A 13,436-nucleotide genomic window follows, 5' to 3' on the forward strand; every position below is an offset into this window, starting at 1 on the left:
GCTAAATATTTCTACATTTCAGGACTGTGTTGGCTCTTTACTACCAGTGTTTGAAGAATTCTTGAAGAATGCACCAAATGATGCTAGCTATGATGCTGTTCGTCAGAGTGTTGTCATTCTCATGGGCTCCTTGGCCAAGCACTTGGACAAAAGTGACCCTAAAGTTAAACCTATTGTGGGCAAACTTATAGCAGCTCTCTCAACGCCATCACAACAGGTGTTATTTCTCATACATTTGCATTCTGATTATCATTACCTTCTGAGCAGTGCTTATGACCTTCTGTTACTGTCTTTCAAAGGTTCAGGAATCAATTGCCAGCTGTCTGCCTCCTCTGGTGCCAGCAATTAAGGATGATGCCGGTAGTATGATCCAAAAGCTAATGGCCCTTCTTTTAGAGTCCGATAAATATGCAGAACGAAAAGGAGCCGCCTATGGTTTAGCCGGGCTAGTAAAGGGTTTGGGCATCCTTTCCCTGAAACAGCAGGAGATGATGACAACGCTGACAGAAGCCATTCAAGATAAAAAGAATTTCCGACGTAGGGAAGGTAGGAAATGGATGGTACTTGCTAAAGGAGATGTAATGGTAATCATCCAAAACTGACTTGCTCTCTTTTTCCCCAGGGGCCCTCTTTGCTTTTGAGATGCTTTGTAATATGTTAGGAAAGTTATTTGAGCCATATGTGGTTCACGTATTGCCTCATCTCTTGCTGTGCTTTGGTGATGGAAACCAGTATGTGCGAGAGGTAAGTCTTGATCTTACAGAATCGTGTATGTTTTAAAAAAAAAAAGAAAATAGTGATTGAAGTTCTTTAATGTAATTTCTATCTAATTCAGGCAGCAGATGAATGTGCCAAGGCAGTAATGAGTAATCTCAGTGCACACGGTGTAAAGCTTGTATTGCCATCCCTTCTGGTGGCTCTTGAGGAGGAATCCTGGAGAACTAAAGCGGGTAATTCTATATATGTATTTTATTATTGGCTGTGTCAGACTTAGTGGGATTTCATCAGCCATCTGCCAACTTTAATTAGAATATTTTATATGTCAGAATATGAGTCACTGAGAAACTGAATAATGATGCCCTGATGATGCTGTCTTTTTGTAGGATCCGTGGAGCTATTGGGAGCTATGGCTTACTGTGCTCCAAAACAACTATCCTCCTGTCTCCCTAGTATTGTGCCCAAGCTCACTGAAGTGCTTACAGACTCCCACGTAAAAGTACAAAAAGCTGGGCAGCAGGCCCTTCGTCAGATTGGCTCTGTAATTAGGAATCCAGAGATCTTGGGTGAGTTCAAGTTGTATTGCAATACAGTATCCTATCATTTGATGTATCAATTGTAAAGTTGCTCAATATTACAAGGTTTAATACCCGTGTGTTATATTTACTTTAAAATGTAATACACTCTGTACATGCACATTAATGTTGGTTTTTGTTTCTCCTTTTAAAGCTATCTGTCCTGTGTTGCTTGATGCACTTACGGACCCCTCAAGAATGACACAGATGTGCCTGCAAACATTATTGGACACTAAGTTTGTTCATTTCATTGATGCGCCCTCTCTTGCCCTTATTATGCCCATAGTACAGCGGGCATTCCAGGACAGATCTACAGACACCAGGAAAATGGCAGCACAGATTATTGGAAACATGTACTCTCTGACTGACCAGAAGGTATTGCTTTTCTAGTTGTCCTGGATTGTGTCTTAGAAGTAGTTTTATGCATTAATAATGCCAGTGAAGAGAGGTTTTTGTTTATTTTGTTAGTTAATGGAAAAGAAATTAGAACCCATGTATTTCACATTGTTTTCAGGACCTGGCTCCTTACCTCCCAAGTATCATACCAGGACTCAAGGCATCCCTTATAGACCCTGTTCCTGAAGTAAGTTTCTTTGGGTGTTAACCACATTTTCTGCCGTCTATGGAAATAACTTCCTGGATAACATCTTGGATTATTTTTTTTATAAACTGTTTTCTAGGTTCGTACTGTGTCTGCTAAGGCTTTGGGTGCTATGGTGAAAGGGACAGGGGAGTCTTGTTTCCAGGATTTGCTGCCGTGGTTGATGGATACTCTGGCATCCGACTTCAGCTCAGTGGATCGCTCGGGTGCTGCACAAGGTAACAGCTATGGCATAGAAATAGTTTTATATTGAGTGCTATGTAGGAAAAATTAACATGTTCCCCTTTGCTTTTCCCACAGGTCTTTCAGAAGTAATGGCTGGTTTAGGAGTTGAGAAACTAGAAAAGCTAATGCCAGAAATTGTAGCTACTGCCAGTAAAGCAGATATTGCTCCCCATGTCCGCGATGGTTACGTTATGATGTTCATTTATTTGCCAATCACTTTTGGGGACAAATTTACACCCTATGTTGGTCCCATTATACCCTGCATTCTAAAGGTAACTTGTCTGTTTTAGTACTATATTATAACGTAGGATCAATTTATTATTGCATTTTCTTATGTGCAAATTTAACAGGACACTTGCATTGTCTTTTTGATAGTACTGTTTGATCCTTCGCTGTCAGCTTTGTTTATTGTCATGTTTGAAGTTTGCTATCTTTGAATTTTATTGCAGGCCCTAGCAGATGAAAATGAGTTTGTACGTGATACAGCACTACGTGCAGGCCAAAGAGTCATCACCATGTATGCAGAGACAGCCATTGCACTCCTCTTACCTCAGCTGGAGCAGGGTCTGTTTGATGACCTTTGGAGAATAAGATTCAGCTCTGTTCAACTTCTTGGAGACTTGCTGTTTCATATTTCTGGAGTGACTGGAAAGATGACCACAGAGACCGCCTCTGAGGATGACAACTTTGGGACTGTACAATCCACCAAGGTAAACTACCAGACACTATTCTACAGCTGGATAGCAGACCTACAATCTAGATCAGTGATGGTCAACCTAAGATTAATAGAAGGCCTCAAATGCGTCCCCCAACTCTTCCAGAGGGCTGCACAATAGCAGTGTGCTTTCATGAATTGAGGTGTATGCATTAGGCTAGCCAGCCCATTGGAAATAACGCAACTCAACTCCCGAACATTTCAGTCCTGTTAACTTTTTTTTTTTCCCTGCGTACAGCAACACACACTGAAGAGTCTGTGTACAGTAATCCCCACCATTAGTGTCTGTTGACAACCCCCCATGTCTCTAGATATTTAATAGTGATTTTTATCATATTTTTTGTGAAACATTAACATAATATTTATCAAATCATTATTCATGAAAGCATTGAACATCTTTTTAAAGTTACTTTGTAATTGTTTTCAGGCCATCATTTCCGCACTCGGAGCTGAAAGGAGAAACCGTGTGCTAGCTGGATTGTACATGGGACGTTCTGATACACAATTGGTGGTGCGCCAAGCTTCACTTCATGTGTGGAAAATAGTTGTTTCAAATACTCCTCGTACACTCAGAGAGATTTTACCTACTCTATTTAACTTATTGCTGGGATTCCTTGCTAGCACCTGTGCTGACAAGAGAACGGTAAGTAGAACAGTATCCTCTTAGCTGTAAAATGACATCCTTATAACAAACTGAAATCAGGGTCTTTTTTCTTCTTTTAGATTGCAGCCAGAACACTTGGGGACCTAGTCCGGAAACTTGGGGAGAAAATTCTTCCTGAGATCATTCCAATTTTGGAGGAGGGTCTGAGGTCTGATAAGAGTGATGAAAGACAGGGTGTGTGCATTGGTTTAAGTGAGATCATGAAATCAACAAGTAAAGATGCGGTAAGTGGTTAAAAACAATAACGTATCTGATCATTTTCAAACCTTTTTCTTGTTTAGTGTAGGTATATTTTAAAATATGACAGACTCATGCTTTTTAACCCCACATTTATTCTGAACTTTTTTTTATTGTTTTTACTTTTCAGGTGTTGTTCTTTTCTGAATCTCTAGTACCTACAGTGAGGAAAGCTTTGTGTGATCCCCTTGAGGAGGTTAGAGAGGCAGCTGCCAAAACCTTTGAGCAGCTGCACTCCACCATTGGTCATCAAGCACTGGAAGACATTCTGCCATATTTACTGAAACAATTGGTAATTACATTTATAGTAAGACAAAAATCAAACCTTAAATCTCAACTCCAAGCTCACCCTTCCTCTTGTTTTTTGGCTCTTCTAGCAGACATCAGCACTGATGGAGGGGTGATTTATGAAATGAGTGGGCCTGTGTGCAAGATCAGAGGTTGGGCCCCATCGCTTGATTTAAAAAAAAAAAAAGAGTGTTTGCTTAGTAAGCCACAGTGAATAGTGGGTAGAGTGGGGATGGTTTTCATTATGCCAGTGGTCTTGCTATCATTGTAAAGACCTCGGGCATCTTTGAGCAGAAAAGTGGGTGTGGCCAAATTGTGTCAATGGTGAGAGGGGATTAAGGGGACTTGATTAAATAAAGAAAAAGTCTTCTTGGAACCTTAACATATGCTTTGATTGCTGTGAAACAAGTCAGAGCCTCACAGAAATGTATACACCTCAGCACAATCGTTAAAAAAAATTCTTCCATTGATTTGTGTACACTGAAAATACAGAGAGAGAGAGCGAACACTTCATATTAGCCTACCTTAATGTAAAATATAGTGTATATAGTGCAGGAATCTGTATATCTGTCCATAGTTTTTTTAATGCTCAGCCAGCAAGTTCCTCCATCATACACAATTTGGGTGGATAGAAGAATCCAATTCCCCACCCAGGTCAGTCTGTCCTTTAGTATAATTCCCCTAGGTCAGTCTGTCCCTCAGTATAATCCTCCCCCAGGTCAGTCTGTTCCCCAGTACAATCCCCCATGTCAGTCAGACTGATCTAGGGAGATTATATTGGGGTACAGACTAACCTGGGAAATGCAAGGATTGTACTGGGGGACACACTGACCTTGGGGGGATTTTTCGTGGGCGCAGACTGACCTGGGGACGGGGCATTTTACAAGGGAACAGAACACAGTATAATCCTCAATCAATCTTTTTTTTTTTTTTTTTTTTAACCCTGGCTGAGGTCTCCTGATGTGTACCTGGCTTTAGGGACATGTGCGCTGAAATCAGGGCACAGATTATCTGTGTCCTGATTTTCAGTGCAGTCCCAACAGTGTCCATCAGTGAAGCTTATCAGTGCAGCCTCATCAGCCCACATTAGTGAAGGAGAAAATTTACCTGTTTGCAAACTTTTATAACAAACTATAAAAAAAAAATTATTTTGTTCATTGACGGACATGGTTTCGCATCTTCTTGACTATGTGGTTATACTGCCCCCTACAGGAGTAAGACACTAGGTAGAAAAAACGGTTTACAGTTCCCAGGAAGAAAGGCAAGGTATGTTCCAATTATGAACCTCAAGACACTAAACTGCTTTTTTGCGGGTACAGAACTTCCAAATGGAGTCCATTTGCATGGCAGTGGCGTCCCTACACCAGGTGCATTTCCTCGCTTCCATCGACATCAAGGATGCCTACCTCCACATCCCAATATGCGCCGGCCACCAGTGCTTCCTGGGCGCGGAGCAGTATCGGTTTTTAGCGTTACCCTTTTGTCTCGCCTCCGCTCCTCGGGTCTCCACAAAAGTAGCGTTGTTCCGTCAGCGGGGGAACCCTGTTCTGGGGTACCTGGACGATCTGCTTTTGCAAGCAGTCTCTTACTGCTCTTCTGGACAACTTGGAGATTACTCTGCGAAATCTGGAAATCTGTCAAAGTTTGGTTTGATTCTGAATCTTCAAAAGTCTGCTCTGGTTCCATCCATCAGTCTGGACTATCTGGGTCAGACTCTGAAGTCGGCCTCAGCCAGGCTGTTTCTTCCTCTGGGAAAACTCCAGAAATTGCAGGAGGCAATTCAGGTGGTTCACGGGAATTAGGTGGTTCTTCGTCCATGTCCGTCGTTCCTTCTAAAGGTCATCTCTGATTTTCATTTAAATAAAGACATTGTGTTTCCTTCCCTGTGTACCAGGCCTCAGCATCCTAAGGAAATTGCATTGCATTCCCTGGATGTGGTTCAGGCAATCAGGGTGTACCTGGCAGCTACAGAGTCTTTTAGGAAGTCAGACTCACTATTTGTCCTCACTGATGGACCTTGCAAAGGGTTGGCTGCTTCTGCTGCGACCATTTGCAGATGGATCAGACAGACAGTGATTCAGGCTTGAAGCAATAAATCTCAGCACCACACAACCAATGTAGAGATATCTCTGCGCTTCAGGACGCACCAGCTACTAGCTGGATAAGACTAAATGCTGCTACTTAAACAAATAATGAAGATATTTGATGACAATATATAAATAAATCGTAGCACAAGAGCAATATCAAATTGTCTAAAATACGCCTGAAGGTGGAGATCCTCAATAAATAGTGCATAAAATACAGCATAAAAACAGTATAAAAACACTAAAAATCACTAAAAGAAGAGTCCCACAGTCCTTTTCAGGCAAAAGTGCATATAGCATAAATATATGTGTAGTCCAATAGATAGCCGATGAATTGTGCAGTCTATAGGGATCACCACCAAGTGTCGGGGATAATGGAAGGAATGGCAACTCACCAGATCCCAATGCTCATCTATTCTCATAAATGAGCAAAGATCGCTTTTAATACACTGGACCAGCAGGATACCATGAAGCATGTATAGACCAATTAGATCTGACTCGCTGTCCAATCCACAATAGATAATCCACTCAATCACCCGAGCATGTAGGGATAAAAAATAGCCTCCACTAGGGCAATATGTCTAAAATAGACTTTATTCATAAACAAATACAGTACAGTTGCACTCACTTTTGGTAGAATTCAAATAGGCATTTAGAAAAAGGCAGGCGATGAGGTGAGCGACCAATCCTACTGAAACTGGCTCCACGCCAGACCAGATACTGCACTAGTGGAGGCTATTTTTTATCCCTACATGCTCGGGTGATTGAGTGGATTATCTATTGTGGATTGGACAGCGAGTCAGATCTAATTGGTTCATACATGCTTCATGGTATCCTGCTGGTCCAGTGTATTAAAAGCGATCTTTGCTCATTTATGAGAATAGATGAGCATTGGGATCTGGTGAGTTGCCATTCCTTCCATTATCCCCGGCACTTGGTGGCGGAACATAGGTGATCCCTATAGACTGCACGATTCATCGGCTATCTATTGGACTACACATATATTTATGCTTTATGCTATATGCACTTTTGCCTGAAAAGGACTGTGGGACTCTTCTTTTAGTGATTTTTAGTGTTTTTATACTGTATTTTATGCACTATTTATTGAGGATCTCCACCTTCAGGCTTATTTTAGACAATTTGATATTGCTCTTGCGCTACTATTTATTTATTTATATAGTGATTCAGGCTTATTTGATTAAGGGTCGGGTTCCTTCTTTCCCTGTTAAGGCGCACTCTACTCTGGCACTTAGTGCCTCCTGGGCCTTCCGTCATCAGGTGTCAGTGATGCAGGTTTGCAAAGCGGCTAGTTGGTCGTCTGTGCACACGTTCACAAAGTTTTATAAGGTGGATGTGTTGGCATCTGCAGATGCTTCCTTTGGCCGCAAAGTTTTGCAGGCTGCTGTTAAGAGGTCCTCTTTGAGGGTGTTTTTAATGTTTTTCAGGTGAGCACCAGTTTTCTGGTTGAGCTCCGTTTCCTGGTTGGCTATGGTTAGCCTTGGGAAGTAGTTTTTCTTGCTGTTCCCACCCTTCATGTTTGACACTGCTTTGGGACATCCCACTTAGTAAAGAAGATGAGGTGCTGTATCCGTCAATGAACGAAAGAGAAAATGGGATTTTTGACTTACCGTAAAATTCATTTCTCTGATGTTCATTAACGCACACAGCACCCACCCCTCTATGGAGTTGGGTTTTTTCTTCTGACACTGCGTGTAAAAAATCTGAGCACATATAGCAGAGAGTGGGAGTATACCCCCTGGGACTGCCCCATAGGCGTAGTCAAGTTCTTTTCTGCCTAGTTTCCTACTCCTGTAGGGGGCAGTATAACCATGTAGTCAAGAAGATGAGCTGTGTCCATCAATGAACATCAGAGAAATGGATTTTGCGTCAAAAATAATTTATTTTCTTTTTTCAAACTTTTTGGTCTTTTTTAGTTTAAGAAAAAATAAAACCCAGTGGTGAATAAATATCACCAAAAGAAAGCTCTATTTGTTTGAAAAAAAAATGATAAAAATCTCATTATAGGTACAGTGTTGCATGACAATTGTCAATCAAAGTGTGACAGCGCTCAAAGCTGAAAAATGGCTTTAGTAGGAAGGGGGGAAAAGTACCCAATAGGCAAGTAGTTAAGCTGTGGGTGGCGTAAAAAAAATAATAATCCGGTATTGGGGTTTAAGGGAAAAATTAACTTTCTGTTCATTAAATGACACAGCAGATCTTTGACAGATGGGTTTTATATCGCAACTTGCAGCAGCAGGAATGCTAGGTGCAACCAAAACTAAAAGTACGCCCAAGGGGAGATTGTTTTGCAGTGGGTGTGTGATATAAAAATCTGATTATGATAAATATGGGGAAATGTAATTAAATAACAAGGAGGTGCTTGGCGAATTATAAATTATTAATAAAATGGTGGCGCCTGAATTATAAATAGAATTAATACACAGTGCCTCCAGTCGATTACAGCAAATAACTTCATACATTAAAAACACAATGAAGTTTCTTCAGACACTCAATAGTATACAACCACAATTTTCTGAGTTCTTGAAGCTTATGGTGCTTTCTTACCTATATATATATATATATATATATATATATATATATATATATATATATATATATATATATATATATATATATATATATATATATATATATATCTCCAAATTAAATTAATAAAGATAATTTATTAAAATACAAGTATATTTATATATTCACATACAAAACTAAAATAACTGGTGATTTTATATTTCACACACACAATCAAAGAATATCAACACTATTGTAATTGGACTATTTTTTAAATTTAAAGACAAAACACAGAAGCAGATGCAATCAACCATAAAATTGTGATAAACTGTGATTCAAAATAAAATACCTAAATGCGCTTAAGTTTCTCACTTTCCGTGGCCGTAGGAAAGAAACTGATCTCAAAGAGCAAAACACTACTATAATCAAATAAGTTCTAGTTATTAGATCTGCGGAATTGGCATGAACAAAAGACAATTGCCCTGGTCTACCAACAATAGCCCTAGTTCCAACACAGATCTGTAATCAATTAACCATTCGCGGTAAAATTTCAACTTATAAAATAGACTATATACAAGGGGAAAATTTTAGCAGATAAATTTGCCCTACGCAAAAAAATCATGTGAATAATAATATGAAAAAACCAACAGTAAAATACAGTTCCTACGATCTTGGAAGCAAAGAGGTTAGTAAAGATACTTTAGTCTATATCTCACCACTGCTTCAAAAGAGAAAATGTTATGGGATGTGTTATGGGATGAGATGATTTGTTTTAGCAGCAAGAGATCAGCAATATTGGTAGTGATCAATGGGCAGCAGCCTTCTCAGTGTCATCCAGGAATTCTCTCAAAGTGTTTGTGCTCCTTTCTCATTTTCTTTTAACTTTTCCTTTCCTCTTTTATATGATATGGAACTAATGATCGAATTTACCACTCCTCAACCATTGACTATCTTCTAATCGGTGGGTTCAAAAATGGGCAGTAACTGGTAATTTCTCATCTGCCCAATTGGTTAACAGTTCAGTTACGTAATTAGGATTCAGATTGTCCTATAATCTAATCTGGCATTGCTATAAACCATTTTGTTAATACAAGTCATATTTACAGTGGTCTGGTGATTGCCCGCCTTTATAACTCTTCGATGCACTGTCCCAATATTGTGTATTTTGCTGGTTGTAGGAAAATTTAGTAACTTTATTAATTATGCGAATGTCATTTATTCCTGGAAATTTTTTTTCCTTTTTCCAATAATCTTTATGCAAAAAGTTCCATTACAATACATTCAGAGGAATATATTAGGGATAGACTGATTATCGGTGACCGAAATGCACTTTGCCAGATATATCGGTATCGGCCCTGAAACTTCCCGATATTGACGATATTTTTGTGACCTTATTCTGCCTTCTTAGCCATCTCCCTCGCCTTGCACAGCCTCGTCTGGAGTCAGGACTAGCCTCGGGGGAGTGTATCACAGCCATACACCCACCCACAGTAGCCTGGTGCCAGCCACCCACATCCACAGGCCTTGTACCAGCCAGCCACAGGCACTGTACATGCGAGCCAGCCAGCCACAGGCACTGTACCAGCCAGCCAGCCACAGGCACTGTACCAGCCAGCCAGCCACAGGCCCTGTACCAGCCAGCCACCCACAGCCCCTGTGCCAGCCAGCCACCCACCACAGGGTGCCAGACAGCCAGCCACCCACAGACAGGGTGCTAGACAGCCAGCCACCCACAGGCCCTGTACCAGCCAGCCACCCACAGCCCCTGTGCCAGCCACTCACCCACCACAGGGTGCCAGACAGCCACCCACCACAGGGTGCCTGCCAGCCACCCACCCACCACAGGGTGCCAGCCACCCACCACAGGGTGCCAGTCAGCAAGCCAGCCACCCACCACAGGGTGCCAGCCATTAAGCATTAAACAAAAATTAACATGTTCAGTACCAGATTTGTGTCATAAATTTTCTTTATTTTTCAAAACTTTAAATGTACAAAATATCGGCCGATACATTGTGACCAAAATATTGGTATTGGTATCCGCCCTGAAACAACCATATCGGTCTATCCCTAGAATATATCATGTCCTTTGTAGTTGGGTATTTTATAGAACGATACTTGCGATTTGATATGTGGAACATCTCTATTTAGGCGTTATTCCTTTTAAAGATCATGGGAATCTCCCTAGAAGACTTATATGAATTTATCATACTTTTCAGTTTTAGCGAATTATTTCTGGTATGCATTGTCCTTTGCACATAGCAAGCACTGTAATTTAATATATATCTATGTATATAGATATATATTAAAGAATTTGTTACTACTCTGCTGTCCTCTGGGAAGGTAGTAAATGATTTGTATTGCCAGCTGAGTAAACACTGGATGTCTCAAGGACAGGTAACTTCAGCCTTGGAACAATGAGGCAGTCCATTGCTTTGTTGGACTGGTGACACTTATCTTGTTTCTCATATGAAGTGTCATCTTTTCCTTGATCTTGGGTCTTTTTTTAATTGCATACTTTTATTTACGGACCTGGAAGGTGGGGACCATTCAGCATTGTCAATTGTGGTTGAATGGTTACACAAGCCTGGAGATTGATTTGCACTATTTAAGTTTGGTCAATACAATTGTATGAAGGACCCGTTTCTCAAAGTTTTCTTCCTGTTCTTGTCTTAAGTGTTTGATTAAAAGGGCAAATTCAGTTATTGCAAAATCATAGTTTATCAGTTTTATAATTTTATATAGATATACCAGGATATACAGGTGGCCCCCTGCAGATGGCCGAACCCTCCATATGCAATAAACTGATCTGTTTTTTTGCCTAGCTTCTCAGGACTAAGGACCTAGCATTTTTTTTCCTTTTGTTTTGTCTTCAAGAATTTTGCTCCTGTAGATAGATTTTACCGATGTTGGTCAATAGATTTTTGAGAGCAAGTTCTTAAAGGATAAATTCACCTTAAATAACTAAATAATAAATTAACTTTTTTTTTTTTGCAGGTACAAAAAATATGCATTTACTTTTTTTTTTTTTTTGAGCCTGGAAAGTATTGCACCATCAGCAGATCGCTGGTGCCATGCAGACCTCCTGCATACTGTTAGTGTAGGCTGTCTGCCTTTACATCCTACAGGAAGAATCAATGAACTGCCCCAGCGCTCAACAGCACTGTGGTATCTCATTGAGAACTACAAGCCGACATCTGTAGTTTATTCACAGAACTCTGTGAATAAATTATGCACTCGTGTGGGCGGAGCATGATAGCTAGTACAGAGAACGTCTCCCTGTACTGCTCTCATGCAGAGAGCTTGGATCGCAGAGCCACTGTAATTGCAGGAAACGGGGTGTAACATGTTCCTGAAGCTGAACTTCAACCACTTCAGCCCGGAAGGTTTTACCCCCTTCCTGACCAGGCCCCATTTTGCGATTCAGCACTGCGTTACTTTAACGCACAAGTGCGACGCTGTACCCAAACGAAATTGATATCCTTTTTTTCCCACAAATAGAGCTTTCTTTTGGTGGTATTTGATCACCTGTGCAATTTTTTTTTTTTTTGCACTATAAACAAAAAAAGAGCGACAATTGTGAAAAAAAATATATATTTCTCTTATGTCCTCTGACAGTCGCCGCCCACTCATACAGTCTTCACTTATGGGTATTGGTCTTATCCACAGGAGTAAGCTAGGCAGAAGATTTTGTTAGAAACATTCACAAAACATTGCATAGACACACCTACAGGGGGCTGTCCCTCTGGTCCAATACCCCCGGCTAGCCTCATTCCCAATTCAGTTTGTCTTTTGCCTAGTCATGAGTAGGCAGGCTTCCCTTAGCTAGGGCTACAGTCTCAGCCTTTTCTTCTGTTTTCTTAATTTTTATTTCTGCTAAGTGTGTTTTCTTTACACTGATAGCTTTTTATTTGTTCCTGCGCTTAGTTAGTCAGACTTCGGAAGACTACAGCGTTTGCCGAGCTGGGAATCAGACTGGTTATCCTAGAGCCTTACGGAATCCCAGCCTGCCATCGAGCGTTTAGCAGGCTATGCGTACGCCCTGGCCTCGCAAGCGACCTGTCCCTGTCCTTGGGGACAAAGCCAGCGACGTCGCTATTTCGCTAGGATGTCTCAACTGCGGTACGCCGTGTGTTGCTAGCGTCCTGTTCGGCTGAAGGCACCCCCACCTGGGGTGGGAGGCTTCCCGTCGCAGAGAGGCACCCACGCCTTCGCTGGTTCGGTGAGTGCCATGCTACCCCCTCTGTCAATGGCATTGTATGTCAGGGGTGCTTGTGGGGCTTCTGTCATGGGGGACGACAGTCTGTTTGGAGTCTGTGATATCCCCCCTCATGTCTGTCTGTATGGTTCACGTGTGTCCCTCATGGTCTCTGCGGGGGCGCTATTGCGGTCATGCCGTGCTGTGGGGGGTTTGCGGGGGTCCCTCAGTCCCTTGGTAGTGCTTGTGCAACGTTTGGGAGTACAGACATGGTTGTGGGGGCCGCAGCAGTGTAAAAATCGCAGGGCCGCCATTTTGGGTGTGGGCAGGCTATTCGGCTTCATGTGAGGGCATCAGCAGCCATTTTCCCTGTAGTGTACTAGCGCCCTTTCAGGCGCCATCTTTAGTGTGGGCACTGTATTTTCCATGTGCTCGGCGGCCATTTTTCCGGAGCCTCCCCCATAGATTTGCATTGGCAACCATTTTCTTTTGGCTCAGTCCTAATTTGGCCTCTAGCGGCGTGACATCATTCCTTTCTCCAGGCAGTCAGATCAAGCTGGAAACGTGGTATTCTACAGATACACTTCTGGGGGGCTTTTCTGCTATTTT

General features: G+C 41.6%; 1 protein-coding gene across 1 annotated transcript in view; it reads left to right on the forward strand.

Moving 5' to 3' along the window:
- The window catches only part of GCN1 (GCN1 activator of EIF2AK4), a 250,315-nt gene that overhangs the window by 167,686 nt on the left and 69,193 nt on the right, over window positions 1-13,436 (forward strand). The window contains exons 33-45 of the mRNA XM_082258862.1: window positions 23-217; window positions 300-546; window positions 623-744; window positions 836-950; window positions 1,104-1,283; window positions 1,447-1,667; window positions 1,807-1,875; window positions 1,973-2,111; window positions 2,194-2,390; window positions 2,568-2,828; window positions 3,261-3,476; window positions 3,557-3,721; window positions 3,865-4,026. Coding sequence (XP_082114988.1) covers window positions 23-217; window positions 300-546; window positions 623-744; window positions 836-950; window positions 1,104-1,283; window positions 1,447-1,667; window positions 1,807-1,875; window positions 1,973-2,111; window positions 2,194-2,390; window positions 2,568-2,828; window positions 3,261-3,476; window positions 3,557-3,721; window positions 3,865-4,026 — 2,289 coding nt within the window. The remainder of the gene's footprint in view (window positions 1-22; window positions 218-299; window positions 547-622; window positions 745-835; window positions 951-1,103; window positions 1,284-1,446; window positions 1,668-1,806; window positions 1,876-1,972; window positions 2,112-2,193; window positions 2,391-2,567; window positions 2,829-3,260; window positions 3,477-3,556; window positions 3,722-3,864; window positions 4,027-13,436) is intronic.

The sequence above is a fragment of the Pelophylax lessonae genome, assembly GCF_965119305.1.
Source record: "Pelophylax lessonae genome assembly, chromosome: 1".
NCBI lineage: Eukaryota > Metazoa > Chordata > Amphibia > Anura > Ranidae > Pelophylax > Pelophylax lessonae.